The sequence below is a fragment of the Neodiprion fabricii genome, chromosome 3 (genome assembly GCF_021155785.1).
Source record: "Neodiprion fabricii isolate iyNeoFabr1 chromosome 3, iyNeoFabr1.1, whole genome shotgun sequence".
NCBI lineage: Eukaryota > Metazoa > Arthropoda > Insecta > Hymenoptera > Diprionidae > Neodiprion > Neodiprion fabricii.
The window spans coordinates 23,868,871-23,890,654 of NC_060241.1; the positions used below are offsets into that span (position 1 = coordinate 23,868,871).

Below are 21,784 nucleotides of genomic sequence, written 5' to 3' on the forward strand. Positions count from 1 at the left end.
GGAATTCCAAATTCATTCTTAACGAATTTTTCGTAATCGCTACAATAACATTGCAAAAAACGTTGATTTCACCAGTAAGCGTAGATAGCGGGATCGATAATGTGATCATAGATGGCAGTTCATTAATAATTTAATCTTAACATAATTATAAAACACAAGCAAAAGAAAAAAAATCTGGCGTCATTGATAATTAAACTTGGCTCAACAAAGATATAGGAAATTGGTGTGTGTGATTGCCTGATATCTTAATGATATTGAAATCAATCAATGTATGTTATAGGTAAATAATTTGCCTATACGAAAGGTACGCTCATATCGCAAATATTATCGTAATTAATAATCTATGAAGCTGAATTTATAATAAATATAATTAACGTTGATAGCGGGGATATCCAGAGAGACGATTGTCAGACAGCACAAGGCTGAGAAAACTTTCCCAATTGTAACCGATTACACAGGGACCACGGAAGTTTTAAAAATTGCAGTAACACAAGTTTACCCGAAGTTCGCTTTCTGTAGGAGCTTCCAGTAATCTCTCATGTAGTGCCTTTCAAATTTTTGTTACTTTTAAAAACGAATACTAATTAGAAAGAAAAAAAAACAACGCTGCAGTGTATGCAATACCTTGCATGAAGAAGAATTCTCTCAAATTGGATATAAGGATATCTTTTCAAGATCAACAAATGGATCGTGAGCTATCTTTTAACCGTATTTTGGAAAGGGTGAAGTTGCTCACAGCGAACTTTTAAAATTTTCCCACCAATCAGGGTGTTGAACAAAGTCTGTCTACGACCATTATTTTAAATTTCAGCGCCACCTCGATCAGACCGATTCCTTAAGTCGACTGCGTGGTATGAACGTCATCTGGAAATTGCACAATACAGCCGCCGAGCAATATATGGGGCATTCCAGCTTAACTCGCCGCACTTTTGACCTCACGTTTTCGAATTTAGTTGGCAATTTTTTTCCGAAATTCGATTAGCCCACAAGAAGACTCGAATTTTTCATATATTTTGAATCAAACGGTTTCAAGTTATGATTTTTTTACAAAATCGTCTTTTTTAAAAAATCACATTCTTCAAGAGTACGTAGCGCAAAAATGTGAGGTCTGAGGATGAAATTTTCTAAAAACAAAACACTCCTGCGATTCAAAGTTGCATGAAAAAAAAACAACAATTTTTCGTCAAGTATGTCACGTAATTAATTTGTCCAAAACTTTTTCTCATAAACAAGTGCATTCATTTGTAATGAATTTTATTTCCATAAAATTTTATTGCACGACTTCACGTCCTCGCGCTACGTCCTTTTGAAAAATGTCATTTTTTAAAAAATGTGATTTAAAAAAAATAAAATAAAACTCGAGATCGTTTGATTCAAAAATTCTGAAAAAAATTTAGAGTCTTCTTGTGGGCCAATAGAATTTCGAAAAAAAATTCATAACTGAGTCCGAAAACATGAGGTCAAAAGTGGATCGATTTCAGCCGGAATGTCCCATATACAACTGGTGTGCTGGTCACTGTTCAGAGCGCGGCCATTTTGAAGCAGGCGCAATGAGCCGAAAACAAGCACAAGAGAATTTACGCATTTGCTAGAGCAGGCGGTTCATTTTCTGCAAAATCAAAGACAATCGCGTTTAGAACATTAGATTAGAAAAGTCTGTTTATACGTTAGAATAGTAAGATGTTCAATTCAAGTTCTCGTCGCATCACATGCAAAAGTATAAAACTGGCCGCTAATGTAATAATCAATAATTCTTATGACGCTTGTGAACACCTGCCTCGGCGTTGACGTTTCTCGACGAAGAAGCATGAAATGCATAGGAAGACATCAAAAAGAAGCGTGTACGTAGCATGATTCACTTTGATCCACGCCTCTCGCTGTTTGTAAGCCACCTATTATACGAAGTCGAATATTGTACCAACTATTAAAATCACTGTATGCCACCAAATATCTCTTTCGCCAAAGTTGTCGTTCCGATCGTCGCATCTACTAATTGTATTTGTGCACAGGTGTGTATTTGCAAGAAAAGCTTTTAACCCCTGACCCGTGTCAAATTCACGTATCAACGTGCATAACATATTGCCAATACGAATCTACACCTCGACTTACGATCAACTATAAGTGATAATATATAATTATACCGCATGTCGTTTCATCCTGAGCTTTATGCTACGACTCTTCTACCCACCCAAGGATTTTAATGGGGAGTATTTGCGATTTACATACCCAAGAGCCCTAGATCTTACTTTTATATCGTGCTACCGTAATTGAGGTCGAGAATGTTCGCAGTGCTCTTCGAGTCAATGCTGCGGGTTGTTTAAATTTGCTTGACTCTTTAATTCAGCAGCTGTCGGTATCATGCTTCAACCGTAAATTCTGTCCATACCATGAGTAGGTCGGTTTCAAATACCGTTCGAATTTAATACTCAGTTTGAGGTGATCAAGATGTATGTGACGATTATAGTGCACTGAAGATTACATGCTTGTATGTATTTACGTGCGTAACAGCTGTAATTGACATTATTATGCATAAGATGATTGCGAAATGAAAGTCCAACATTTATGTACGTTGCATTAATAATTGTAAAATAATCATATCGTTTTCCAGTCCCGTGTAAAAGTTCAAACTCATAGTCGGCAGTTAATGAATATGTCTGCGGAAAATCGAGCGATCGAACGTGTAGACGAGAAATATCAGCGTACGTTTTGTTGGCGCCACGCGATTAGCGTGACTGTAAAACTTTTCAGCCAATGAGACTAGCTGTACACACATTTGTTTGCATTGAGCACGGCATTTCCCGCGCTCTAATAGCACGTGCAGAAGGTCATAGACTGTGTATGGATTTACACAATCATGAAAATTAAACCTTGTGTAGTCTCGTGCATACAATGTATATTATACACATTGAAAGTGCGCTTTTTGCATTACTTTTTAAGACTGAAATAGCGTTCGAAGTTCAAAGTTCAAAATTCAAAGTTTGAAATTTCGTAAAGTAATCGATTATCGGCCTTACACTTTTTATATACGATTATCTGGTACTGAAATCTGAATCAATCTGTATGGAAATTACAAGTCTTTTCACGTACCGTACATATATCTGCACATTCGCAACTTTTCGTCGCAGTATCGTAAGTTGCAAATATCAAAAATGATCCAGCAATTATCGGCATGAGTGTGTCATTTATATTTTCTTTTCTCAAGTCACTGCTGGCTTTATGTCAGGGACAAGTGTGACCAAACTCCGATAGTGAACGAATAGCGGTGTTTTGGAACAAATATGTGAATACCATTGAAATCCTATGAGCTAATTTCACAGATGTGTAGAAACTGCAGCTATAAAACTGAAATTGGATTCATTGATTAAAAATAATTATTTACCATATTACGATGTCTTCCGTCACTGGCAAATTAAGAACACCTGTTTTTAAATACTTGCTGAGAGGAATAAGATTGATATTGGAGCTAGGATTGGACTGGGTGATATATACTCGTATATAATCAAAGCTACACATTCCAAGTTTTGTTCAGATCATTTCATGTTCATTGAGAGTCTAGACATAGTTGACGATCATCCCAATCGCGAAAAGATTCAGTTTATCATTGAACAGCTATATACAATCTTAAAGTCAAAATGATTAAAATGATGTCAAGTTTGAATAAAAGTATGAATTTTTCGACCAGACCACTGACAGAGAAATTCAAGCACCCCGAACTCCCCACGGACATGACAGTACAGAAATCAAAGGAAAATGGTTTCAAGAATCATTGTCCCACGGTTCATGCGCAAAAACCGTTTGCCAAAAGCGCTGCGAATATGTCGCATCATCCGTGGGCAAAAGCAGAGGATGATTCTTGGAGCTGGGATCGTCGAAGCAGCGGCACGTCGATATCTTGGCCGGAAGAGATGGAAGAAGTTGCGACGAAGAAAGTAATCGAGCAGTGGGATGCTGTGGAGAGAACTTTGTACGACGAGGATAACCAAGTTGCATCAGAGAGCTTGCGGAGCGAATGTATACAGTGGAGAACTCAACTCCCTCACCTGCGAATTGTCGGCAAGGGGTTGCAGAAGCGTCAGATAGTCGATGCTAACAGCGACGACTCGGCCCCCGTTGACGTGAAAGAAAAAGACGGTCCCTCGACGGTCGAAGAAATAATCGAGGAGCACAAAGTGCCGGAAAATGTGAGTCAGCAATCAGCGTTGCAGGTTTACAATGTTAATCTTATCCGCGATAAATTAGGATCGACAGTTTTTGTCTTTTTTTTGGCCTCTTGGGCTGATTCGTTTCGAAAGCTTTCATGCGGTATGGATATTGTTTGAGTAAATCCTATTATAATGGCGTGCGCGATACCGTTAAAACAGGCTGAGGAAGGTGCGTCGGATGGTCGCAACCGGGAAGAGACGCGGAACGAAGTTCTTGATAGGATTCTAGACTTTGTTTGTGCCGAACTATTGGCGAACAACGAAGTCGACGAATCGTTAAGTCAGAACTTGGACGCTGTGCTGAGAATAACTCCGGCGCCAACTTACAGCGGTAGAAATCCTCCCGGGAATCACAGAACTGCGAACGAGTTCGTCGGCCAAACCCATCGGAACTCAAAATTACACAAGGACGAGAGGGGGGAATTTAGCGATGCTCTTGAAGTGTCTGGATGTCTGCCGGAAGTTCGGAAAAACAGTTCCCATGCCGAAAAATCTGCGACAAGATTCTCCGTCGGGTAGGTGGACTGATTCAAAACGAAAGTAATCCACAACCAAACTATTTTTCCCCTTCACTTTATTTTTCGTAGCTAATTTCACGTCGTATAGTTAGAATTTTGAGAATCTGTGACGTAAGAAAGAAACTCTTGATGCAATACAACAACCCCAAGGTCTGACAATTGCGTCGATCACTCATTACACGTACAGACTGGATAAACACGAGAAGCTTTTCTCAAGTCAACAAACTTTGTCTTTCCGTTCGACGGCTCTTAAGTCCACGGAATTTAGCGCCACTTTCAATCATATCATTGTACTGATATCAAATTCCATTCCAGTAAAGGAAGCATCACGCCGATATCCGCTCGGAGACAAGGATATATGAGAGAGACTGCTCCTGATGGTGTTTCGGCGAACACAGACCGTCTTTACACGCCACAGTTGCCCAGAAATGCACTCGGGACCGTTTTTACTGAAAAAATAATCGTCAGTCCGGTACCGTTTGCGACGAGCACTAAGGAGAGCTTTTCGACGCTGAAATCAACGCCCCTGACATCGATGAGATTGTCGCTCGAATCTTCGCTGGGGCAAAGTGAGTAAAATACACCGATTACCTTCGATAGAAATATTTTGAAAGAACTTTGAGTAAACTTTACGACGTTTCCTCGTCACCGTAATTTCCAGGATCGGCTAGGAGCGTTAATTCTGGTTTCAAAACGACTTCGGCTCGCCGAGTTGGCCTCTTCCACATACCGCAAGTTCATTCCGCTTGGCAAGCCCCGGTTTGTCCGACTGTGTGGCCTAAGAACGTCAAGTTGGCTCCGATTGACATAACGAGGCTTCCGAGTAGCCAGCGCAGGTATAATCGGTGGATCAAGTTTTTACTCCAGGCGAAGTTTGCACTTTCTCACGTCGATCTGACGTTGACGGCCGGATAATTTTTGTTCCAGATCGTTGGCAACGTCCTTCAGCCAGCCGAGAAGAAGTCGGAACTCGTTAAGTCCGATCCCTCGTGAAATAATGCCGATCTCACCCCTTGCGAATCGAGCTGCTGAGAGAACATGCCTCGAAATTCAAGGGAAGCGGATAGTGAGGCAAAAATCGAGGATGAACGTGACGAGCGCTGGCTGGGAATTCAACTCGCGAAACATTAAGAAGATAAGAAATAAAGTAGAGAATAATGACGCGAGATGAGATTTTCGAGCGTTGTTATAGCGTGCGGTGAACAATTTATCGACAGCGTTACGCCTATCGTACAAAAGCACGAAATTGATTAAGAATTTGTTGAATTCGTACAAATATATGTGTTTAATTACCGACGACGATCGTGAAATAAGGTCGTCGACGGGGTGACGTTGAACGAAAGGGACCAAAATTTATTCCTAGCTAATCGGGTAGATACAACAGCCGATTATCGGGTTTACCAGACACCTCGCAGTGTCTGATAAGATGACGTGATCGATTTGGCATACGAACACGAGACGTAGATAAGATGTATCTACTTCTTCTTGATTTATTGCAGATACCGCAGGCTTAGGTTAAGTGCATTGATAACAGCTGCGGTCGTTCGCATCAAGGCGAAATGATAAGTACCCTGCAAAATGCCCTGCGTTATCTTGCACTCGCGTAGATAGGCGTTTTCTCGATAGGCTTTACGGATGAAATTTCTTTATACCGTTAGTCCGATCGGATCTGGACAGCTTATTTGCAAATGCATGTATATACACCTGGTGGAAACTTTTCCAGTCGTGGAAAAAAAAAAATTCCAAACCGATGAGTGACGATGGAAAATCAGCCTCAATCGAGCATTCTCAGTGTTGCACACGAATAGCTGTAAAATTTACATTTCCGTTGCTTCACGACAGATGTGTGATAGAAATATTGGAGTGAGCAAAATTATGAAAACAGCACTTGCAATTTAACAAATTTGATAACAAGCCAACTTGAATTGCTCGGGATGCTTCTCTGCTTTTTGTGTATCTGACTATCGCAAGCTCCTATACGTATACATGGTCTGCCTGTAGCCTTGGCGAAAATAGAACGCTCTGTATTTGTGTGTTGTACGCAAGTGTATTTTAGGCGGATCCGTATGTCCGTTTTCCGTATATTACGAGGAGCTACAGGGGCGGAGAGAGAGAAAGAGTAAAGATAAAAAGGTTGGAGTGGATAAAAGATGGAGACAAACATTGCCGTTATATATGTGTGCTCTTTGTCAACGAATCGGTGCCGCAAGGATCGGCATTAATGGTCGGATATACGTATGGAATGTCTATGTACGTATGCATGTGCGTATGTATATGTAAGTTTACTGGGTTGTAGAGCTTTTTGTACGTATACATGTCAGCTCGATTGATTGATTGTCGTTACTAATGGCCGAAAAGCACATGGAGTTGGGGATGTTCGAGTTCAGTGTATCAGGATATCGCGCATTCCTCAATTTGGGGCTTTCATTGACATGAAAAACGTACGCAATGTTCTACTTTTTCAGAGAAACATTTCCTCGGTACTTGATAACTTTCGATAAGAAAATTCTTTCTCTTCGGAACTTGTCAGATTTATTTCAAACGAAGATCTTGTTGAAGAGTAACGTATGAACTTGTTCTCAGGCATTAGAAGAGGCAAAAAATTCAACAATATATTGAAATATAAAATGATGTTCTACGACCGGTGAATAGTGTTTCAAATCCACTGGTGGAATTCACAGTTTTGATGTAAGTAATTTTAATTATAGAACATGAACAACTTCGGTGTAGACGCAAAGCACATTGGAAAGAAAATCGCAATTGGTGTGAGCGATTGCCTGATATCTTAATGATATTGAAATCAATCAATGTATGTTATAGGTAAATAATTTGCCTATACGAAAGGTACGCTCATATCGCAAATATTATCGTAATTAATAATCTGTCAAGCTGAATTTATAATAAATATAACTAACGTTGATGGGGGGGATATCCAGAGAGACGATTGTCAGACAGCACAAGGCTGAGAAAACTTTCCCAATTGTAACCGATTACACAGGAACCGCGGAAGTTTTAAAAATTGCAGTAACACAAGTTTACCCGAAGCTCGCTTTCTGTAGGAGCTTCCAGTAATCTCTCATGTAGTGCCTTTCAAATTTTTGTTACTTTTAAAAACGAATAATAATTAGGAAGAAAAAAAAAAAAACAACGCTGCAGCGTTTGCAATTCCTTGCATGAAGAAGAATTCTCTCAAATTGGATGTAAGGATATCTTTTCAAGATCAACAAATGGATCGTGAGATATCTTTTAACCGTATTTTGGAAAGGGTGAAGTTGCTCACAGCGAACTTTCAAAATTTTCCAAAATTTCAAATTGGAAAGAAAATCGCTTATTTGAAATTTTTATTGTAACATGCAATCAAATCACTTACCTGATATAAATGTATACAGTATATTTTTGTAAACCACACGTTGTGAATATCTTCGGAATAAAAAATCGTATATGCGACCAACCGCGTATTTCCTCGTTTCGGCGATGCAACGCAATTATATTTCCCATCTCTTGAACATAATTCCAGATATTCATTACATACAAGCTGATGGATTGCCGAAAAACACTGCCGATAGCTTACATTATCCGTATCTTGAGAGAATATATGTTTTCTCAAAGTGGAAATCATATGATCAAATTGTGCAAACGCAAGGGTGGTGAAAATTCAAAAGTAACATTTGTTAGGTGAAATTAAACCCGAATGAAGCGATTTTCAGCGAGACATCTGAAAAACGAACGAAGTTAAGAAACTTCGGGGAAAGCGCCGACGCAAGCTTTCGGCGCGAGGTGTTGAGAAAGCTCCAAACCTCACGACCGAAGATCAGTCGCGCGCGAACTCGCGGTGCGTTAACAGCTTGACGTGAACCTTCCCCAATCTCAACTATTCCTGGAAAAATAACGTAAATCAAGAGAGAAAACAAAATTGCGGTGTTATCTCGTAGTGAAAACTTGGTTTCATAGCTAGAGCTTTGCCCGCCGAATCAGGGGGATTGGGTAATTTTTAATGGTGACCGATGAGAAGGACTTCGAACTTCTGGGTGATGCTTCGAAGATGACGGGGTACAGCAGACCACCCGAAAGCAGATTGACGCCGGTAACGAGGATTTTGGGGATATGCACGGCGGTCGGTAAGTGTCGGAAATTGTTCGGAGCACCTGGTTCGCGTCGTTATTGTCACCCTTGCGCTTTTCTTGCTCCACCCCAGGAAAATTACAATTCGCGCGCATTGCGCAGCTCATTGATAATTTGAAAATCGCAACGATTTACGTGTAATATGTGGGCGTGATCCACTAATTGCAGGGTGCGGCGAAACGAACCCGTTTCGTACACCGACGATTTACCCATAATTCGTTTTGAGTTAAACGTCAGGCAAATCGGCGCGGATCACAAAGCGCTGACTGGCTGAAATAATTATATTGTTATAGGCATTTATGTATAGCTGTTCGATTTCCACGTCGTGGTAGAAAGCTCAGGACTCCGTCGCGTAGGTATGTGACTCTATTCTAATAGGGTATCACATGCTTGTCGCAATAAAAGACACATACAAATCACTGTTTCGCCCGTATCTTCAATTAGTCTGAAATATATTAACACGCACAGCGCAGCGAGGGTTTTACAATTCGCAATCAGAATACCTTTTTCCGATTATAAATCCGCGTTTGAACTCAATCGAATCAAGAACAAACACGATGCTCCTCCAGACTTCAATGCGATGTTTTACTTCAAACTTGTAATTGCAATTGCGATTGACGTCAATCCTTTACACACCATGTATAATAATATGCCGTTAATTAGCGCCAGCCAATCCAATTGAGGATTACAGGCACCTCTTTACTTGGCGTATAAATTATACACATCTTAATATTTTACGAACAATAACTCGTACGTTTCCTCGATCCCGAATTCATTGCTGACCTTTGGAGCGAGATACGTCGTAGATTTGCAGCGCTTATTGGAGAATATCAACAAAGTTTAACGCGAGAGTAAACACCGTCGGAACATAAGCTTCGATCAGCTACAGCGAAGGATGTTCGTGGAAGTTGTCAGCAAAGGTTTGAATTGGTCAATCCTGCAAGTCAGTACATGTATAATCATTCGGCAGAGGGAAAGTGAGCTCGCGGTTAAAGAATTGTTATCAAAATTGTTACACGACGAATTTCCGGTCGATCGAATCACCGATTCACCGAGAGACCTGAGAATATGACGTGAAGTTGGGATTCGTTGATGACAATATACACGTCTGCTTACTTGATAAACATGACTTCCCTTCTCGGTCTTGGCCCCAAAGGGTGGGTGAAGCTCAACTTCGCAAACCAGCCATTCGTAATCAAGTTTCAAACTTCTGAGCTGCTCCGGGTAATTTGCGTTTCCAACTTCGACGTCGAGAGACCAGGGTGTACAAGTGCGGGATCATGGTGCGTTGAACGCCTCTCGTTCGTGCCAAATTGCATTCAACACGTTCGGAAGACAGCGAGTACATAACCGTAAAATGGGCTCAACTCGGGGATTTGCGAAACCAGATGCGTGATTATTGGATTTATCGGAGTTTCAGGTGAAAGTCCGCTCAACGCGAAGTGAATAAATATTAAATACCGAATATTCTGGTCTTGGAATACGGGTCACGATTTTCATTCCGAACTTTCGGAATGAGTGATGAAAAAAAAAGGAACTTTGGAAGAACCGCGCGTGAATCAAGGTTTGATATTTTTATGTATGTACGTCACGTGAGTCGCCTAAATCTTTCCTCATAGAAATGAAATCGTTGATAATATGCGGTCCACGTACCCCGCTTACGATGAAGCTTAACGAGGGGGAGGTGTTGGTAACCAAGGAAGGACGGAAGGAAGGATGGAAAGAAGGCTTTTCAGATCCATCATTTTTAATATTACAAAGTTTAACTGGGCGAGTCGGGCCCTCGCAGGATATTCAAAAATGTACGAAAAGCGTAGTTACGAAGTAATAATCACGTGCACTCGATACCGTTGCGCATGTTAATTATTACACCATGTTGATTAGATTGTAAAAACAATTTCAAACGTCTTAATTTAGTCAACTCAGGATTGCGTCAACGTATCGCGTCTTTCCAATTAACGAGGAAACAAGAAATTGAATTGCCTTGTACTTGTGAATAATTATAGAACTTTTCTGCCAATGGACTGAGACAAGCTTTGCAGTCAGTCGCTTGATACAGTTGCAGCCAAAAGTAGATCAGAATTTAAATCTCGCGGAGCCCTTGGTGTGTAGCTTCAAGCATCTCGTAACAGATTCAGCTTCATTTCATTTAATACACAGGTATATACAAATATACATTGAAAGATAAATACCGTGTCGGCATTGAATAAAATAAAAAATCTCTTTGGCGATGGGGCGTAAAGGCACGATGGTGAATTTGCGTCATTAGCAACCCTTTTGCTACAAACAAAAAGAATACAGCAGGTTAAAAAAGAGGTGAAACTGGTCCTGAAATGAGTGGGTGTATCGGAACGTACAAAAACATTGAACTTGACGAGCTTGCGTTAAAAAATTGTGTGTCACACGATTCATTTTGACGAATACCTCCCCCTACACATTTTTACGAATTGACGATAGTTGGAGTCAAGCATAAACGCATAAATCTTGCATGAATTCAAAGCCTGAGGAGGAAAGTATTACGAATGGCAACTCGTGAGAGCTGTGCCTAACACTCGGCGCGTAAGTAATGTATTTATGGCAACTTTCAAAACCACGTGAAGATTTTTTTTGTTGTTGAAACTTGGCGTTTCTTACAACGAAAGATCGCGTGTGACGCGAAGTAAATCAAACGCCCCTGCCTCTCGGCGCTTGTCTACCGTCTTCACGGCGAAAATTCCAAACAAGTTTCGAATAATTCAAAGCGGGTCGTATTTATTGTCGCGTAGATACATGTACGGAAAGGTGCCGCGTATTGCGCGGTGATACGATTCATGGCGTAGCGTTCTTATACGGACAACCAGCGGCACGTGGCATTTCCGATAAAACGTAAAAGCCAACGAGCGAAACAGAGCAGGATTCGCATGAATACTGGCCTCTGGCCACGACCCCTTTCTACGTCTCAGTCTCGACGACTGTACCGACCTTTGGGAAAAAGGATGTGCAGAGTTGTTTTATTCGCCAACTGGGTCACCGCTACTTCCTTCGATACTATCGTCGTATTGCATTTGTCATAATAATTAATACATGTGTCTGCGTCGTGTATTTGGGATTTGCCCCGATATATTTCACTCCGTTCCTCTATTGCCATGAGCCGGAAGTAAGGGATGCGAAGAAGTTGGTGAAAGCGAATGAAAAATGTTGTAGAAAATTTCTTTAGACAGAGGGAAGAAAAATTTTCGGATAGTTGGACTTTCCCCGCGGATGGAAGACGAAGGTTTACGCCTCTAGGGTGGCCTTCTCACGTGATACCGGGATTATGGTACCAGGTATGAAACGTTTCCTTCGACCGACATTTTCCGCCACGCACATATGTACCGAAAGGGATGAAATATTCATGGAACGGCAGATGTATCGACTTGGGGCACATCAAAACTTTCACGGCTAGGACGCATCGATGTTTCGTAGGAGGCGCGCGTCATCGTAAAAAAAAATAGGAAAAAGAGAAATGCCACTTTATTAATTCGAGCAATTCCAAACGCTCACGATATCTCTTCGATGTGTCAAATGTTCGTGTTTAAACATAATATACACATATATGTACATGTATAAGTCACATAAACGACACTGTTGAGGATACTATGTCGGGTGAATTGCGCGTTACTGCGGACCTCGGTATTAAGTGTCGCATTGCTGGTACATTGAATCGATATATGATTCGGTTTTAACTTTGATTTCCGCTTTGATCATGCATTACCAAGCAGAAAAGCTATTTTTTTGATCCGCTGATCAATTCTCTCGGAATATGGGTGTTCTTTTTTCGATGGTGTTTCTTTTTCTTGACTAAGAACATTATATTTAAATCCTCCCCCCCCCCCCCCCCCCCCCCCCGCCAAAAAAAATAATCTGTACAGTGATGTTTGCAGTGTACAAATTCTGGTCCAGGTTTAGTATTCATCATCAATGATGTAATATTTCTTAATTGTAATATATAGATGGAAATGGATAAGGGCTCAAATATCAATAGAGTAGAACAACAGCAGTTATTTACCGCTTCTCGATTTTAGTTGTTTATCACGATTGCTTATCATTGAAAAATGAATCAAAAAATTGTTGAATTCACGACTTGACCGACGTAGTTTCTATAAGTCTTTCAAAGTTGACTAAACAGGTCTTTTTCCTCTTGATTTTCTGAAAACTTTTTCATCCACGTTTACGCACTGAGTACGAAAAAAGTCCTACAGGAAGTGGTCGATACGGTTCGTTGGGCAATATCCATTCAGGCGCAGCGTTGCGCGTTTTCAAAAGTACAAGGAAATCGGTATAAAATTGAGTCGACGATAAATTGGTCCAATTATGTACTCACCTGCGTTCCGCGGGGTTCGTGGAAATCGGAGATCCAGCGTTGATTATCCGCCTAAGCTTCCCACAACGTGAAATCTGATCTTCGAAATTTGCCAAAGCGTTACTATCATCTTCCTGGATGATTTTAGCTGATGGTTTTGTACGCATTGCGATATGATGTGGATGATGCGTAGCCATAACCCTGAGCACCGATAAAGTGCCTTGATTTACGGGTCTGAGCGATATTGGTTATATACGCCATCGCGAAAGTTCAAGCTCTTGAGAATTTCACCAACCGCTCGTCGGTTTCCTCCCGCAGAACATAAATTTTTCGATTAAAGTCGATTTTCTCTATGCTATCCTCATGGCATTCGCTTAGTTTGCACAAGAATCTATGTGACAGTTAAATTTCATGAATACCTTTCAGCGAGTAAGTTCAGACTCGTTAGGCGTAGGGAAGACCGAAGTCGTTTGTAACACTTTTTGAAAAAATTTATCTTTATCGCTCATTGTTAGGTATTTATGACTGATATGTTTTCTTCTGATTTCATTGATGCAGTTTACTTTACTACAGGGATTTCACTTGCGTGAGTTAGAAAAGGTACCCTCCACTATCATTGACAATTAAAGTGAAACGTTGCTAGAGATGTTTAAGCTGCGGGCAATAACGATTGTAAATAAAAGAATTTAAGGGGAAATCGCTGCAGATATGTTAATTTTTTTTCAACAAACAATCTTGTTTTGTCGTTGAAAAATTTTAACGCAGTCGTGTAAAATTATGTTACACGCTAAGTTGTCTATTTCAAGCGAACACAATGAGGGTTGCGAATCACGTCTTAAGAAATCCCGCAAGTCAATCTTCACTCGAGATTTTACTACTTTTCGAACTAAAGTATATTTCGCGTTGTACAGCTGAAAACATAGATATCGTGTAACAAATGGACATTGAGGAAATAACTGGGTTTGGTTCGTGTTACAATTACAATCAACGATTATTAATAAACAAATAAAAATCCTTTGCGATAAGTTATATATTCGAAATTCAAGCCTATGTCTCTGATACTCAAAGTATTATAGTTTCAGTTGGTTCATCTTAATATCTAGTAAGACTCGCACTTTACGCGCTAGACAAAACGTAGTTGATGGGAAATCTTCACTCCAGAGAGCTATCGTGAAAAATTGATATTCCGGTGCCATACCATACGGGAAAGATTGCCACCAATTTTTTGATACGTTGGTCGATGTTAGCGGTACAGATGTTCATGGAACGACGGTACAATGAGTTTTGACATCATCCCTAAAGTGGCGGCGTAATCTTCTCTGTGACAATCGATACGTGTTATGATAAACACCGATCTGCGCTATCGCAGAAATTAACCAAGGTCACGCATGAAGAGCACGCAGTTGATTATATTATGTATATTATACTACGGAGTAACTCGTTGCGTTCTGCACACGTAATTATTGAATTTAGATGTGCCTTGAACCCTATCACATTCGCCTTTCATAATTTTTCGTGATCGTAGACATTCGTATTAATCGAAACACATCACATTTAACGCGACCGATAAAAACTATCCATAGATACATCATCGACGTAAGATCACGATTGAACACTTGTTTTTCATTCTTATGATCGTACAACGTCGCATCTTTTTCGACTAACTACATAAGCCGACTGTGCAATTGACGTTTTTATTTTTCAACAAAGTACACAAACTTGTTTCTACGGTTCCAGGTATTGTTTGTCACAAAATGCAGATTTCCATAATCGGTACTCCCTTCATTCGAATGTGCACAGCTAGGGTGCTGAAAAAAAAAACAGGTCGAAGAGTTCCATTTTGGGATAAAAATACGCCTGCTAAAATGTAAGCTCTTAATATTAACATCTAGATACGTGGATTATTGTGCTATCGCTTCATCGAAAGTCGCAACATAAAACTGCAGGCCAGGTAGCTTTTAATCTATCGATAATAATTGCATGTGTTTAAAATTTGAACCGTTGTTTATCTAGCCACAAATTTGAGGCTATCGCTGTAACGTGAACTGTGATAGGTACATTCATGGTTAAAATGCTCAAGAGTAGAACATACGATGTCATTGGTTCTAACTTTACTCTTCTGAGACGAAATCAACTCACCAGCCGTAAATTTTGTTCCAATCCGCTGCAGGTGTTAACCTATAGAATCGATTAAATTTGCATTACATAGTAGATCATTCGGCGATTTGAAAAATGAGGTACGAATGGATTGGCAGAAAGGAACCAAATAGTGAGCACTGGCCTTACATTGACGAAGCACGCCCGAACGACAGCCGAGAACTAAGTTTTTTCCCCAGAACGAAGAAAATATTACGACTGCGTGAGGTGATACGAATAACTGCGACATCGAGTGAAAAGCTGACGCTGACCAGCTCGAAGTCTACATCACCCACGAAATGTCAAACTTTTGTCCGCAATTACCAAATTTTGACAAACAATGTGACTGCACGTGTTTACCGTTATTCCGTCAGCGAATTATCATTGGTATAAATTGCCGCAGGTGAGAAACTGACGTCAATATTATGTAAAATGCATCAACCGATGTAGAAAAAAAATGGAAACCTGTAGTGTTCACTGTTCAATGAGCGTAATCGCTTCGCAGTTATCGACTAACAAGAAAACGACTGCCAGCCATTTGCGCTCCTTACAAACAATTCGGACGCTAGCAATGTGTAACTATTTTTTGACATCATCGCAACATCATACTTCCAGAGGTTGATGCAAATCCTAAGATCTGCCGAACGCAATGATGCCGTGGTTCATCACATCGGTTGAAAACTTCAGTTCCAAGTCGCGTTAAAACACATATTGAGATTACTGTTTACTCTGTTGTACCCACTTTATATTTATCTGCAGCAACATAATTGCAACAGTCGCGTAATCGGACATGGAAATACGGGTTGCGTAATTCATATGCATGACGTTGTGTGCACTTATCTGACAAATACGACACCGTCCTTATCTGTTTTGTCTGTAGAGTAGACCAATTAGTTTAACAACTAGCGTGTCCTTACACAAGTACTTCCTCCGCTACTGTCAGCTCGACTGTTTCTCAATTCCGTTATTCTGTAATTTTTATACATGTAATATTTACACTGTCGCAAACTCAATCATGCTTTAGGTAACTTGATGAAAGTATGTCAAGAAAATATCCGGAGAATCGTAGAACCTAATTGATTTTATCGTCCAAAAACAAGCTTTATGAACAGTCGAATTCAGTTAAACGAAAGTACTCGCGGCGCATGTTTATTTGAAATCGTAGTATCAGCTAATAGGAATGCCATACAAATAGTACCATCGTCGAAAATTCTACGATTCCACGAATTTCTGTCCTCTGGCGTTTCTGTTCGCTCTGCTGTACGAAATTCAAATTTTCCACCAATTCTAAAGTCCTACCAAGCACAAGCATCGTTTGAAAACGAGATGCAAAGTGGCTTCAAAGTTGCGTCGAGTGCATTGAAAATTGTATGATCGAGTAGCTTCATTCGCTTAGGGAAAATTTGTCCCGATAAATGGTGTACAACGCAAAAAGCATTTTCGGCGCCAACGAGGTTGGCTCGAAGCGATGCCTATCTTTTCAAACGGTCGTAAAATGGACATGTTCAATAACCGTAAAACCAAACTGCCGTGTATGATCTCTTATTCATGTCGTACTCACTGTTGCTGCACACATAAAACCGTGGAATAATAATCGAAGAATTACGGGGTTGAGTGTGTCTCTGGAGAATGAGCTCGTGGTTGGTTTTGGTCTGTCAGGTGCTTCAGACCCACTTCGCTCTATCTATGATACGCTTAAATACACGAACTTTTTCGGGTAATTGTAAAAATTGGCACGATGTATTTACGATATCAGCATTTCATTTCACAGACGAAGTCGATAAAAAATTTTACAAGGTAATTCGACGTGAGTTTTTGGACATGCAAAATTGCAGTATACTGCCACTCGGAACTCCGAGCAATTCGACAAACAAAATATGGATATTATTCAAGTGACTGACAAGACAAACACGGCAACAAGTTTACGCGAAGTAAGGCCTGACGGGTAAACACGCCCAGCACTCGTCCACGAGTCATAATTTAGAGAAAGCGGCCTGAGTAGCGATCTTCGGGGGAAAGCCTGGGCTGCCTCCTTGGATGCACTCGGGAGGACATGTGATTATCCAGCACTCGGTATGGGGGTTGTTGGACAGGGCCTCTGAAAACACTCGACTCAGGGCAGACAGAAACGAGATTTCACAGAGAACGGTCGTGTCTTCAGCGTCTGTTCCAACTTTCTGGATAATTTCTGATTCTGTTACAATCTATCAATTCTGGTTATCGGCTATGTCGTCACGTATGCAATTATAGTTCTGTGTTAGTTTATTACCGTGTGTCTGTAATTGGTTGTGAGCGCGAAACACGATAGGGCTGTCTCCTGGTGGTGCCTCGATTACAACACAGCACCAGTGTTGTCGCGTGTTGTCCAAAGTCGTCCAAGGCCCAATAGCTGTCCCTGTGCTCGAGACGTTAAGGTCCTGTAATGATCAGGGCTTTTGCTATCCGGGAATCCTCCGGTGTCCGGTAACGTAACCCAGCAGGAAGGTCCCGGCATCACAGCACACACCGTGTATTGCGACAATATTGCAGAGCTTGTACCCTCCGATAGGTAAGAGAGTTCTCTTAGTTGATACAGTCAGGCGAATGATCATTCCAACCACGATAGATTAAGTTAGAAACAAAATCTCTGACTTGTGATGGTTTTTTCACACTTTCATGCACTTGGATTTTACCTGATATTGGTCGATAAATTCACTTTTATTCATTGGCTTGCTCAGGATTTTCCCTCTACTCCGTGAGGGTTTTATTAAGCCCCAGAAAATTGTTGTTCCTTGTCAATTTGTCCGCGCAGTTACGGTGTTTTTATTGGAACGACTAGCGACTTGATTACTCATTCATTCTCGAATTTTTCTATTTGTTGTATAAGAATAATTCGGTCGCACAAACGATTACATTGCGTACGAAATAGAGGCAAAAGAGGACACCTGATCCGTATCTAATATTGCATTAATGAAATAATGTATAAATACGATCGTCATAAAAATTTACCTTACTTGCGAGTGTACAGACAGGCGCACAGAAGAGCAGCTTTGCACAGGTGAATGAGAAACGTATTTACCGATTCCAGATCACCTTAATTTCTTGGCGCGTTATTAGTTCAGTACGGCATCAAACTTCATACAGAACCTTGGCTACAAAAGAAACCTCAGTGTAATACATCTTGTCAGTTTTCTTCTCACCGCAAATGACGAGCTTGATGGAAGATTGAATTCACAACATTTCTCGTAAGGTTGATTATTATAAATTTAATACTTTGCGTCAGAATACCAATTTTCACAGTATTTTGAAGGAAAAGAAAGGTTCTTTTCGAAATCTAGCATCAAAGACTAAAACAACAGCGCGTTGATCGATGTCTTCTTGTTTCCATGCTTGCATTAGAGCTGGTCTCGTATGCGGAGTACCTTGATTTTACTGTTTTATCATACTAAACTTTACAACCATGTTTTATTCAAGCAGGATTATCGGTTCAGAAAACCGCAGAGTGTAGAATCATTGGAACCGCGATCTATACTAATTCAACTGACAGATAGACCGCAGCGACATTAGAGGATCGTTACAAAGGGCACGTAGTTTTCGATGTTCCGACGCCTGTGGAAGACGAAATGGCTGTTGCGACCGACGGAAATATTGTGGTACCAGTGGATCGGAGGAATAGGATGTAAGTGGAAGTGATCAAACTCGTCAGTTCCTCAGCTATCCCGTCGAATCACCGAATATTCGTTTCACAGCGATGCTGATGCTGGGTGTGATCGGGATGTTAATCGGGATGCTTTCGCCGCTTCTGGCCCAGATGACCTCCCCGAACCCGTCACTCTTCCTCACCCTGGACGAGGCCTCCTGGGTGGCGTCGTTGTCTAGTCTGGCGCGTCTGGTGGGTGCGATTTTTGGCTCAATCGGCGTCCACTACCTCGGGGGTAAGAGGGCGATGCTTATCGCGGGATGCCCTCTGCTGCTGGCTTGGGTTTGCCTCATCCTGGCTGACTCGGCAAAATGGCTCTACGGGACCAGCTTCGCCCACGGGCTGGGCATAGGGATCGCGTTCGTCAGTTTTCCGGTCTACCTCGGCGAAGTGAGCAGTTCACCGACCCGCGGCGCTTTGGTGTCCTTCGCCGTGACCGGGTTTCCTCTGGGCTCGTTGATAGGCAACATCTTGGGCACCTATCTACCAAAAACCACGTTCGGCTACATAGCTTTGGCGCCGACAATCGTTTACATCGCCATCTTCCTATGCGTCCCCGAATCTCCTCACTACTTTGTCAGGATGGGCAAATTGGACCAAGCCGAGAGGTCGATAAGCCGGTACCACCCGAAGGTGGTCGTCGAGGAGGAGCTGCAGTCCTTGCAGAAATTCACCTCCGAATCGAATTCGATAACGGCCGGGGACCGACTGCGGGAATTGTTAACACCACGAAACAGGAAGGCTGGAGTAATAATTCTGATACTGTACTTCTTCATGCACTTCAGTGGTCTCAATTCCATTATTTACTACATGGAAATTATTTTGAAAACAAGCAAGGTGACTGCGATAACTCCCGCGACGGTTGTGATCGTGGCCAACGTCCTTGATTCCGTGGGCGGATGGGTGTCGATGTCTTTGGCCGATAGTTACGGACGGAAGCCAATGTGGATAATCTCGGCTTGCGGAGCTTGCGTATCCATGCTTTTAACTGGAGTAAATTTTACTCTTTTGGCCAATGGCTATAATTCTTACGAACAGCAGTGGGTGCCGATTGTTTGTATGATCAGCTTCCGGGTGTTCCTATTCGTGGGTGTCTTCTCTCTTCCTAGTATATTTATGAGCGAGCTTATCGCACCGAATGTGAAGGGCGTGGTGGTTTGTTTAGCCAATATTGTTGCGGGGCTCGTCGCCTTTGCCTCAACGAAAAGTTATCAACCTTTGGTGGATGCCTTCGGCGAAGCTTTCGTGTTCTACTTGTATGCTGTTATCATGCTTTTAGCCTCTATTTTTGGCATGACGTTGCCTGAAACAAAGGGCAAGACCTTGCAGGAGATTCAGAACATGTAAATACAAAAATAACATTACAAGCTGAAAATAGCCTCCGCAAAAAATCTGCGTATTGTAACGCATTATATGAATCTCAGTTTCATTTAATTCTAATATTGTTTGCGTTCGAATTCAGCAGTTACGATGAATCAGTAATCATTGAATGTTGAATCTGTGTTATGCAGTGATTTGTGAATATGATTATTTCTGAACTTTAAATTGATAAATTCAAAAAGTAGTAGAACTTCAGTTCACTAGAAAGCAACCGTAGCGGGTTGAGTCATTAAATGTAACCGATGTATCTTATCTTTTTTAACTACCTTACATATATGTACGAAACCCAACGTCTCTCTGCCTGTCGTTATCTTCCCCTTATAACTCCAGAACCACTGAATCAATTTTGATTTTTTTCCGAAAATAGCTGCAATAAACTCTTACAGATAGAGGAAAGTTATGTTAAAGAGTTTTCAAGGCCTCTATGAGCTGTACAAAAAAATCCGCCAAAGCATAAAGATACTATGTCTTAAAGTTTCGCCAGAAGAAATACTTAAAAATATTTTCGGTTGGAACCGCAACGGCCAATTATTATATTATATATATTCTATAATACACGCGGCTCGTGGACAAATTTTACTAACTGCAAGTTGTCATAGTCAATTCCTGATAATCTATAAGGTATTTATAATTTACTTCAATTACTGAACGAATGTATGTTAAAGAGAGAACTGTGAGACCAATTGAGGTGAATATTGTTCTTCAAAAGTATTTAATCTTGAGTATTGTTACATGATAGCTTTTCTGCTCTCAAATCAAATGAAAGTAAAGCGAGTCGAAATTTAAATTTCATTTCCGCAATGTATCTCATTTTTTTACTGAGTAAGAAAATCCCGCAAGTTGCAAAAGTTACGTGAATTACCATAATCATACATTCCATTTTAGGGTTAAAACGAATAAAAACTTTCCCTGCAGCTCCAATATTCAAATATCAGTAAGACAAGCGTCGAAATACGTGAGCGTAGGAATACACTAGTTATCCGAAGTTTAGGGAAAGTTGTGTAATCTTCAAATATTTATCGGTCGTGTAACGCGACCAGTTCTAAAGCGACACTAGGCAGGGATATATAAGCAAATTGCTTACGTGCCCGCAGGTGGGACCGTGAGGATTATAACTCATCTAAAACTTCCACAGGTGGAACCAGTCACATGATTTTGTGGCGAATAAGATTCACCAGAGCAGAGGAAAACCAAGTACAACTTCCGACAGAGTTCCTTCCGATCGCAAAACTCTTTTGTCGATAGACGAATTTAAAGGCAAAGTGCATCGAGAATTCGCGTAAGACTTTTGGGACGTACGAATTTATTTTGAAATTATTTAAAAGTACAACGAAATATTTCGTTATTCTTTACGTTCAACAAAAAATACTGGGTAAATGTGTTCTGTTTATATAATGTAGCGTGTTACCATTTCACTATTTTACTC

The 21,784-nt window shown here is 40.9% G+C and overlaps 3 protein-coding genes and 1 long non-coding RNA gene across 15 annotated transcripts in view; 3 read left to right on the forward strand and 1 right to left on the reverse strand.

Annotated features, from left to right (window-relative positions):
• Nucleotides 1-1,426: 1,426 nt before the first annotated feature.
• LOC124177542 lies at nucleotides 1,427-8,167 on the forward strand. 3 transcript variants are annotated; one of them, XM_046560000.1, is made up of 6 exons: nucleotides 1,427-1,841; nucleotides 3,683-4,181; nucleotides 4,362-4,717; nucleotides 5,036-5,289; nucleotides 5,382-5,556; nucleotides 5,648-8,167. In XM_046560000.1, the coding sequence occupies exons 1-6, from the start codon at nucleotides 1,813-1,815 to the stop codon at nucleotides 5,889-5,891; spliced, it is 1,557 nt and encodes a 518-aa protein (XP_046415956.1). In that variant the 5' UTR covers nucleotides 1,427-1,812; the 3' UTR covers nucleotides 5,892-8,167. The 3 variants fall into 3 exon arrangements, with proteins under 3 accessions (XP_046415956.1, XP_046415957.1, XP_046415958.1); XM_046560001.1 differs by having other exon boundaries at nucleotides 1,428-1,883; XM_046560002.1 differs by lacking the exon at nucleotides 1,427-1,841 and adding an exon at nucleotides 2,663-3,129.
• Nucleotides 8,168-8,548: 381 nt separating this feature from the next.
• LOC124177546 (facilitated trehalose transporter Tret1-like) overlaps nucleotides 8,549-21,784 on the forward strand; it is a 75,154-nt gene continuing 61,918 nt past the window's right edge. For 6 of the 7 annotated variants that reach the window (XM_046560028.1, XM_046560026.1, XM_046560027.1 and 3 more), the window contains exon 1: nucleotides 8,549-8,838. In XM_046560028.1, coding sequence (XP_046415984.1) covers nucleotides 8,825-8,838 — 14 coding nt within the window. In that variant the 5' untranslated portion in view covers nucleotides 8,549-8,824. The remainder of the gene's footprint in view (nucleotides 8,839-21,784) is intronic. The other variant, XM_046560025.1, reaches the window with a different exon arrangement.
• LOC124177554 lies at nucleotides 9,395-17,182 on the reverse strand. Its single transcript, XR_006869632.1, has 3 exons — nucleotides 17,048-17,182; nucleotides 9,973-9,976; nucleotides 9,395-9,405 (listed from the first exon to the last, which is right to left on the reverse strand). It is a non-coding gene; the product is annotated as an uncharacterized LOC124177554 (long non-coding RNA).
• On the forward strand, nucleotides 17,586-21,693 carry LOC124177545 (facilitated trehalose transporter Tret1-like). 4 transcript variants are annotated; one of them, XM_046560015.1, is made up of 4 exons: nucleotides 17,587-17,847; nucleotides 18,367-18,523; nucleotides 18,753-18,957; nucleotides 19,028-21,693. In XM_046560015.1, the coding sequence occupies exons 3-4, from the start codon at nucleotides 18,876-18,878 to the stop codon at nucleotides 20,323-20,325; spliced, it is 1,380 nt and encodes a 459-aa protein (XP_046415971.1). In that variant the 5' UTR covers nucleotides 17,587-17,847; nucleotides 18,367-18,523; nucleotides 18,753-18,875; the 3' UTR covers nucleotides 20,326-21,693. The 4 variants fall into 4 exon arrangements, with proteins under 4 accessions (XP_046415973.1, XP_046415971.1, XP_046415969.1 ...); XM_046560013.1 differs by having other exon boundaries at nucleotides 18,756-18,957; XM_046560017.1 differs by lacking the exon at nucleotides 18,367-18,523 and having other exon boundaries at nucleotides 17,586-17,847.